Genomic DNA, 9,422 nt, shown 5'->3' with positions numbered 1-9,422 from the left:
AAAGCTGGAAGTGGCGCTGTGGCTCAAGTGGTAGAGCGCTAGCCTTGAGCTGAAGAGCTGAGGGACAGCGCCCAGACCCAGAGTTCAGGCCCCATGACCGGACCCCCAAAAAAAAAAGGTACATTCAGGCTGGGAAGGTGGCTCAGTGGTAGAGTGCTTGCCTTGAATGCATGAGGCCATGGGTCCGATTCCTCAGCACTACATAAACAGAAAAAGCCAGAAGTGGTGCTGTGGCTCTAGCGGTAGGATGCTAGCCTTGAGCTGAAGAGCTGAGGGACAGTGCCCAGGCCCAGAGTTCAGGCCCCACGACCAACAAAAACAAAAACGGTACATTCTAGGGTCTGGGAAGGTGGCTCAGTGGTAGAGTGCTTGCCTTGCATGCCTGAGGCCCTGGGTTCAATTCCTCAGCACCATATAAGCAAAAAGAAAAAAGGTGGAAGTGGGCACTGTGGCTTAAGTGGTAGAGTGCTAGCCTGAGCTGAAGAGCTGAGGGACAGCGTCCAGGCCCAGAGTTCAGGCCCCACGACCGGACCCCAAAAAAAAAAAAAAAAAAAAAAGGTACATTCTATTGTAAAAGTAAAAATCTTACAATGAAACAAAATTTCAAAATTCACTGAATAAACCAGGTGGCTCATGTGTATAATCCTAGTTACACAGGAGGCTGAGACAAAGGATCACAGTTTAAAGCAGTCTGGGCAAGAAAGTCTGTAAGACTCTTATCTCCAATAAAACTCAGAAAAGCTAGAAGTGGTGCTGTGGCTCAAGTGGTAGAGTGCTCGCCTTGAACAAAAGAAGCTCAGTGACAGTGCCCAGGCCCTGAGCTCAAGCCTAAGTACTAGTAAAAAAATAAATAAATAAAAGCACAGGGATAATGCCCAGGCCAAGTTCAAGCCTCAGGACTGGCAAAAAAAAAAAGGAAAAACAAAACCTCTAGCTGAGTGCTTGCCCTGGGTTCTATTCCTCAGCATCATATAAGCAGAAAAAGCTGGAAGTGGTGTTGTGGCTCAAGTGGTAGAGCACTTGAGCTGAAGAGCTGAGGGACAGCGCCCAGGCCGAGTTCAGACCCCATGATGTGGGGAAGACATGGGGTGGGGGGAGATGGGACACACCTCTAGCTGGGTACTTACTAATAGGCCTGAAAACCAAGGAGACACTGAGGCAGGGTCCACATCCAGAGTGGAAGACAGAGTAGGTTAGAGAGGTGCAGGAATAGCCATGTGTGGCCTTACTGGCCACAGTAAGTCCAGCATTTATGCCACAGAGCAATGGGGAGGCCCGGGCAGGGTTTTAAACAGGATCTATGTGTGAGGAACTCTGGGTACAGTTGAGGGACGTGACTAGGTTTGTATTAAAATGTATAACTAAGAGAAGAATAGAAGATGATTGGGAAGTGGAAGGCATCTTAGGAGAGAATTAGGCAGCAGAACTACAAGAAAGAAGCCACTGTCCCAGAGGGAGAAGACAGGGCTGGAAAGAACTAGTATTTAGCATGGTTGGGAGTCAAGGCCCCCAGCCTAGTAATCCTGCTGGGGCCCCAGGCACTCCCTTACCTACCGTTTGGTGCCAATGGCATCCAACTCATCAATAAAGATGATAGATGGTGCCTTCTCTTTGGCCAGGGCGAAGGCATCACGGACCAGCTTGGCACCATCCCCAATGAACATCTGCACCAGCTGGGGACCAGCCAGCTTGAGAAAGGTAGCCTGAGGGCAAGGGGGTGAATCAGGCCAAAGGCAAGAGGAGCCCCTTCCACCAAGTCCACAGCGTCAGCCCTGCCCATCTCCTCCTCTTCCTCCAGTCCCCTCCAGCACAAACCTTGGTCTGCGCAGCACAGGCTCGGGCCAGCAGTGTTTTCCCTGTTCCAGGAGGCCCGTACATTAGCACCCCTTTTGGGGGCTGGATCCCCAAGTTCTCAAACTTCTCCTTGTGGTTCATCGGCAGGACAATGGCCTCCACCAGCTGCGAGGAAGAAGTTATGGGTGGAGAGTGAAGTTCAAAGGGCTTCTCAAGCCCAATTTGTAAATGTCCTAAATCCCCATTTTTATGCAGCCTGCTACCATTAGAGAACACGACCCCTTCGTTTTATGTATCAAAAGGACACAGAAAGCTCACCCCTACCAAGCCCCTCTTAGAACAGCAGGGTATGGCAGAAAGATACTAGACCAAGAACAGGTGCTGGAGTACTAGTACTGGCTCTGGACCGATCTTTCTGTGGCCTTGGGAAAGCCCATCAATCTCTCTGGACCTCAGCCTCCCAACCTGTCCCAGAGCATACCTCCTTTCCTCCCTAGACCACTGGGAGAAGAGGCAAAGTATTCAGATGCATTCTGCTCAATGAAGTAGACACATACAGGGCTTAAGCGAGGCTGCCGGCGATGGGAGCGCCTCCCTCACCTCTTGAATCTGCTTGTCCAGACCCCCGATGTCACTGTATTGCTCCGTGGGCCTCTCATCCACCTCCATGGCCTTCACCCGAGAGTCATACTCTGTAGGCAAGGTCTCCAGGATCAGATAGGAGTCTTTGTTCACACCCTGAGGACAGAGCAGGGAACCTTGAGATTTTTTTCCCCCCCAGATTTCTTACCTAATGAGCTGAGTGTAGACTGAAAGGAGAGCTACAGGCTGGAGAAATACAAGAATCAAAGGGTAAGCAGACAGGATCCCTGACCTCCCAGGCTGCTCTACCACGATTCAGAGGGAAAGTCAGTGGGAAAACCTCCCTGGAAAAGCCCTTCTTGGGACGCAGGCAGCACACTTACCACCAGGTCTCCAGGCTTCAGCTTTTCAGCGTCCACCAACCCAATCACAGGCAGGAAATATGTCTGAAGGGAAGATGCCAGTGGCAGTCTCAGTTACAGCGTTCGCTAAAGCCTCCCTGCGTTGTCCCCCATCCACTTCTCGCCCCCCTCCATCCTAGTCTACCTCCTGCCTTCTCCTATTACCAAGCCAGCCTCACCTGTCGTGTGGAAGTTTTGATCACTGCACACTTGCCCTTCCTCTGGGAGTCCAGGTCAATATTGGCCCCATCTTCCTCTTGGTCATTAGGATCAACATCTAGCAGCTGAGAAGGGAGAGAAAAAAAAAAATCAGCCCCCTGAACTTCCCAGAATCTAGTGTTTTTTTTTTTTTTTTCAGTCGTGGGGCCTAAACTCTGGGCCTGGGCGCTGTCCCTCAGCTCTTCAGCTCAAGGCTAGCGTTCTACCACTTGAGCCACAGCGCCACTTCCGGCTTTTTGCTTATGTGGTGCTGAGGAATCGAACCCAGGGCCTCAGGCATGCAAGGCAAGCGCTCTACCACTGAGCCACCTTCCCAGCCCCCAGAATCTAGTGTTTTATGGGGTCAAAACAATAGCAAATCCTCAAAGGGGTCACCAGCCCACTCACTCCAAACTAACCTCGAGCCTAGCAAAGATGAGGATAAGCGAAGATAGCAAGATTCTGTTTAAATGCTGTTTGTGTGCATAAACTTCATCTACCCCCAAGGAGAAGAGATTCAAGATTTCCAAGGCCTTTGCAGAGGCCTGTGTTGAGGAAAAGGATCCCAGAAGATAATTCTAATATGCAATCTGGCCTCAAAATCTGTCCCCACTCTATCCTAATGGCCCATCCCAGGCTGACTCCCTCTCTTCCCCTCCACATACACACACACCTCGATGACGTTGGAGACAAGGTAGGGCAAGGTCTTGTTCACTTTGATTTTCTCACTGTTCTCTTTGATTTTGTCTTTCATGGCTTGAAGTTCATGGGTGACTCTCAACACTTCACTCTTCATGATCTGGGATGAGGGGAAGCACAAAAATATGTTTAAAGCTTACATTACACCTCTGAAATCAGTGAAGTCTTGGCTGTTCAGGGGACTTCCTGCACCCAGCCAACTATGGCTAAGGACACAGAAGGCCTAGGCTGTCTGTGTCCACATCCAGCAGAAATCAAGATAATGGGCCAGTATGGAAACCTCTTGGTGCAGTACTGCAGAAACAGTAAGCCTTTGTCAAGAAAGTAAGGTTTTAGGTTCTGCCTTAGTATGGGATAGGTACTTTACCATAGTTTAAAAACAAAAACAGAGCTGAGAACCAGTGGCTCAGGCCGGTAATCCTAGCTACTCAGGAGGCTGAGATTTGAGGATTGTGGTTCAAAGCCAGCCCAGGCAGTAAAGTCCCCAAAAGACTCTTATCTCCAATAAACTACTCAAAAAAGTTGGAAGTGGCACTGTAGCTCAAGAGGCTGAGACAGTGCCCCTGAGTTCAAGCCCCAGGATTGGCAAATATACAAAGCAAGCAATCAACAAACAAACAACAAAAGCCTGTTTCCTCTGTAAAATGAGTATCTACTAAAAGAATTACTTGGTGGGCTGGGATGTAGCTCAGTGGCAAAGCGCTTGCCTAGCAAGCACAACGTCCTGGGTTCGATCCCCAGTACCAAAAAAAAGAAAAGACAAAAAAAAAAAAAAAGAATTACTTGGGAGGAGAGGGTGGCAAGGGCACTGGAGTTTGAATTCCTTGGCTTTGCTGCACTCTACCATTTGAGCCACACTTCCAGCCTGCTTCTGGCTGGTTCTTTTCTTTTTTTTTGTCAGTGGTGGAGCCTGAACTCTGGGCCTGGGTGCTGTCAGCTCTTCAGCTCAAAGCTAGAGCTCTACCACGTGAACCACAGCACCACTTCGCCTTTTTCTGCTTATGTGGTGCTGAGGAATTGAACCCAGGGCTTCATGCAAGCAAGGCAATCGCTCTACCACTAAGCCACCTTCCCAGCCATGGGCTGGTTATTTTCTTTTCTTTTTTTTTTTTGGGTCCAGTCGTGGGGCCTGAACTCTGGGCCTGGGCGCTGTCCCTCAGCTCTTCAGCTCAAGGCTAGCACTCTACCACTTGAGCCACAGTGCCACTTCTGGCTTTTTTCTTTTTGCTTATGTGGTGCTGGGGAATTAAACCCAGGGCCTCGAGCATGCAAGGCAAGCGCTCTACCACTGAGCCACCTTCCCAGCCCGTATGAGAGGATCATTCTTTTTTTTTTTTTGGGTCCAGTCGTGGGACCTGAACTCTGGGCCTGGGCGCTGTCCCTCAGCTCTTCAGCTCAAGGCTAGCGCTCTACCACTTGCTGGCTGGTTATTTTCAAGATAGGGCCTTGGGAACTTTTCTGCCTGGGGTTGGCCTCGAACTAAAATCCTTCAGCTCTCAGCCTACCTAGTAGCTAGGATTGATTACCAATGAGAGCCACTATTACCCACCTTAAAAAGAAGGGTTGGGTGTTTTGTTTTTGTTTTTTTTTTGTCTTGGGAAGAAATGTTTAAGACTTAGCCGGGCGCCGATGGCTCATGCCTGTAATCCTAGCTACTCAGGAGGCTGAGATCTGAGGATGACGGTTCAAACCCACCTGGGCAGCAAAGATCGTGAGACTCTTATCTCCAATAAACCACTAGAAAACCGGAAGTGGCACTGTGACTCAAGCAGAAGAGTGCTCGCCTTGAGCTGAAGAGCTGAGGGACAGCGCCCAGGCCCAGAGTTCAAGCCCCACGACCGACCAAAAACAAAACAAAAAAAAATTCCTTTTCTTTCTCGTATCCTGATCCCAGGAGGCTGCACAAGCTCCAGTGGAGGTAGAAAAGTAAAAGCGACTGGAGTCGCCAAGGCCTGCCTTCGGTCTCCACTGCCCCAAGCCGGGAGCCATGCGCCCACCTTGATCTCGCTGTCCAGCAGTCGTGTGCGCTGGATGATCTCTTCCGTGGACATCTTGAGCACCTCCTCCCCGATTCCATCTTGCTGTTTAAAGAAATCCTTTTAGATGTATGTACTTTCTGTTCAAGCAGGGTCCACTCTCAACCTCAGTTTCCCCACCCACAACTCCAATAGGAAGCCAGGACTCCTGCCCACATCCCAATAGGCTTCATCTCCAAATCTGGGTCAGAAACTTGACCCTCCCCAGCCACCTGTTCCCCTCCGGCCATCGGCCTCCCCCTGCTGGCCCCCACCCTGGGACTCCGAGCCTTCGGCGCCCACCTCGGCCTCATCCCACACGGTCGCCATCTTCTCCTGCCGAGTCACTGGACTCCCGAGTATCGACAGCAGATTCAATTCCTAGAGGAAAGTCCGAAGACGAGACTGCACAGGAGCCACGGGAGGAGGAGGGGAAAAATAATGGCGTCTTTCTTAACGCAGTCCCCTAACTAGGGGCCAATTTCTCCCGGTGTCTCGATAAGATTAGTTCCGTCCGCGCAGCCGTGGCGAATCTGCTTCTGCACACCAAAATCCAAATCCGGATCCTCAGCCCTGCCTCCGCGGCTCGCCGTTGGCTCCTGTTTGTGAGAGGGGTGGGGAAAGGTGAGAGGTAGGGCTGCTATAGGCTCGCGCGAGAGAAGGCGTGGTCTGTTGTAAAACAGGAAGAGGCGGGAGAAAGGTGGGAGCCGCAGGGGCCGTCGGGAAATGTAGTTTTAACCTGGCTGGTAGCTTAAAAGACACTGGCAAAGCTGGACCTTCACCCTTCTGGCCCAGCCAGGAATTAGGGAATTTTTCCTATGGCTTCAATCAAAAACATGTCCAGCCGTGTGCAAAAGGCCAAAAATAAGCTATGGTATCTCTCTCTCTCTTTTTTTTGTCTGTCATGGGGCTTGACCGTGTGCAAAAGGCCAAAAATAAGCTATGGTATCTCTCTCTCTCTTTTTTTTGTCTGTCATGGGGCTTGAACTCTAGGCCTGGACGCTGTCTCTGAGCAAGAAGCTAAAGGGGAGCACTCTACCACTTGAGCCACAGCACCACTTCCGGTTTTCTCGTGGTTTATTGGAGATAAGAGTCTCATGGCCTTTCCGGCCTGGGCTTGCATTGTACCATGAGTAGACAATAGGGCTCGTTCCTTCTGTAACCAAATTTTAGAGAGTTTTTTCTGAGCCCTTCTTACATCTAGGCCTCCTTGCTCTAGTCCTTTAGCCCAATTGTCAGTCTGCTCAATCCAGTTTTAGCAAAAATTCTGCTCAGTCATTTCAGCAGAATATCCTTACCCTTGATGTCTTTATTATTCTTGATATCAAGTCCCTCATCCTCCATAGATGAGAAATCTTCAGCCTGCTATTAGCAAGAATCTCCCTGCCTTTGACCCTCCTCACTGTGCTGATTGGCTATTGACTCAGCTGGCTTCTGCACTGAACTCAGTTCTATACTGAAGTCTCTTCTCTTTTGCACTAGTACTGGATAAAATCTGCCTAAGTTCTCCTTAATAGTAAGTACTGACTGGAGTAGACTGGTGCTCAGTCTCAATGAGCAGATAGGACAGTAGCTTCTTTCAGGTAGAAGAAGAGGCTGTTAGAGAGTTCACTTGGCCTCAGTACATTAAAAGAACTGAAATTGTAGAAGCTGAAATTTCAGGGAGATAAGCTCATTCTATTCTTTTTAATTTGTTTGCTTTTTAGTCAGTTGTGAGGCTTGAACTCAGGAGATCTGGGTACTGTCCCTGAGCTTTTCCATTCAAGGCTAGTGCCCATTTCCCCATTTCTGGCTAAAGAAGTAGGAAATATTTTCCTCTTTTTCTGTTTCACCCTACTTTAACACTTCTTCTAAAATTCTTGCTAACACTAAAAAAATAAAGACAAGAGTTCTTCCTGCCAGACTGTCTCTGAACTAGTACAAAGGTTTTTTGTTTCCTGTCTTTGGGCTGAAACTACATCAGTCCTCTTCAGTGGGTCTAGAACCTGAAAGCCTTTGGGGCGTGGAGACAATCCCAATAAATTCTGATGGCTTTTAGGCCTGCTGGCTCTGACTTGAACTAAGCCACTATCGTGGGAGCAGCCTGTTCCTTATAACAAATCAGACTCTATTTCTGTCTCTGTCTCTTATACACACAATCCCTATTTGGTTCTTTTTCTGGACAACATCCTAAAATATACTATTTTGGAAAGCCCTTTATTTTGAAAAATGTTCAACATACCAAAAAAAAGACTTCAAAGAATAAGCAATACAAACTTCTGTACTTTTCACCTAGATTTGCAAACTGAGAACCCTTTACCAAATTTACTTTTGCTTTCAGTGCAAACACCCTTTTTCCTGAACCATTTCTAATGCAATTACAGACTTCATAATATTTCACCTCTATGCTGGGTGCCAATGGCTCACGCCTGTAATCTTAGCTACTTAGAAGGCTGAGATCTGAGGATCTTGGTTCAAAGCCAGCCCAGGCAAGTAAAGTCCATGAGATTCTTATCTCCAATTAACCACCAGAAAACTGGAAGTTGTGCTGTGGCTCAAGTGGTAGAGCACTAGCCTTGAGCTGAAGAGCTGTGGGACAGTGCTCAGGCCCAGAGTTCAAGCCCCCCAACTGACAAAAAAAAAAAAAAAAAAGAATGTCCTTTGGACAATTAAAGATAGTTTAAAAAATAAAAAGGAAGAAAAAATAATGAAGATGAAGGATGTATACCCTCTGTTTTAGTGTTTCAAAGAACTTAATAATTTTACATTTCTAGTCAGCTCAGGCTGCCCTGACAGAATATGACAGAGTGGCTCAATACAGAAATGTGTTTCCTTGCAGTTCTAGAGGCTAGAAAATTTAGCTTCTGGTGGAACTTCTCTTACTAGCTGGCAGATGGCCACCATCTTAGTGTGGCCTGTTCTCTGTACACTGTGGGTCTCCATTATCTCCTTCCCCTCTCTTCATCTTCCTCTTTCCTACCCCTCCTCTTCCTTCTCTTCCTCTCTGGGATTTGAACTCAGTACTCTTGAGGTACTCTGCCAACCCTTTTAGTGTTTGTTAATTTTTGAGATAGGATCTTATTTTATGTTGATTTGCTTGGATTGCGATCCTCCTATTTATACTCCCTTGCCACCACACCCAGTTATTGGTTGGGATGAAGTTTAGCATCTCGAAAACTTCTTTTCCCCCTGCAGGATGGCCTCAAATAATGGTCCTTACTCCCCCCAGAGTAGCTAGGACTACAGGCTTGAGCCACCTCAACATGTCATCCTTTTCCCATAAGACCCCAGTCCTAAGTCCTGCCCCAATGTCACTTGGCCTTAATTACCTCCTTCAAAGTCCTATCTCCAGACACAATCCCACATTATGACACCACCCTCCCTCACCAAATTCATACACTGACATCACATCTAATCCCCAATATGATGTTAGGAATGAGGCCTTGTGAGCCCCTCATGAATGGGATTGGTGCCCTTACAATATAAAGGAACCCCAGAGAGCTCCCAAGGCAGCATCTATGAGCCAGAATGGGGCTCTCAGCAGATACTAAATCTGCAGCCTCTTACCCTGGGGTGCTTCCAGGCCTCCAAAATGGTAAGAAACATTTCTGTTAATTCCTATTGCATTTCTGACTCAATATACTACCTTATGGTGTACGTGCTGGGGGGGGGGAGGAGTGCTTGAATTCAGGGCCTGCACGCTGTCCCTGAGTTTTTTTGCTCAAAACTTCCACCACATTATCCTCATCCTGAT

At 48.2% G+C, this 9,422-nt stretch overlaps 1 protein-coding gene across 1 annotated transcript in view; it reads right to left on the bottom strand.

Moving 5' to 3' along the window:
• The window catches only part of Psmc3 (proteasome (prosome, macropain) 26S subunit, ATPase, 3), an 8,792-nt gene extending 2,603 nt beyond the window's left edge, over positions 1-6,189 (bottom strand). Inside the window, exons 1-8 of the mRNA XM_013030039.1 lie at positions 5,993-6,189; positions 5,672-5,755; positions 3,649-3,774; positions 2,957-3,061; positions 2,760-2,822; positions 2,395-2,532; positions 1,816-1,959; positions 1,555-1,703 (exon numbers count right to left, since the gene is read on the bottom strand). Of these exons, the coding sequence (XP_012885493.1) occupies positions 1,555-1,703; positions 1,816-1,959; positions 2,395-2,532; positions 2,760-2,822; positions 2,957-3,061; positions 3,649-3,774; positions 5,672-5,755; positions 5,993-6,019 (836 nt within the window). The 5' untranslated portion in view covers positions 6,020-6,189. The remainder of the gene's footprint in view (positions 1-1,554; positions 1,704-1,815; positions 1,960-2,394; positions 2,533-2,759; positions 2,823-2,956; positions 3,062-3,648; positions 3,775-5,671; positions 5,756-5,992) is intronic.
• Between the last annotated feature and the right edge of the window lie 3,233 nt (positions 6,190-9,422).

This window comes from Dipodomys ordii, unplaced genomic scaffold (assembly GCF_000151885.1).
Source record: "Dipodomys ordii isolate 6190 unplaced genomic scaffold, Dord_2.0 Scaffold125, whole genome shotgun sequence".
Classification (NCBI taxonomy): domain Eukaryota; kingdom Metazoa; phylum Chordata; class Mammalia; order Rodentia; family Heteromyidae; genus Dipodomys; species Dipodomys ordii.
The sequence above is the reverse complement of the archived record's forward strand: the minus strand, read 5'-3'. Positions and strand labels throughout refer to the sequence as shown.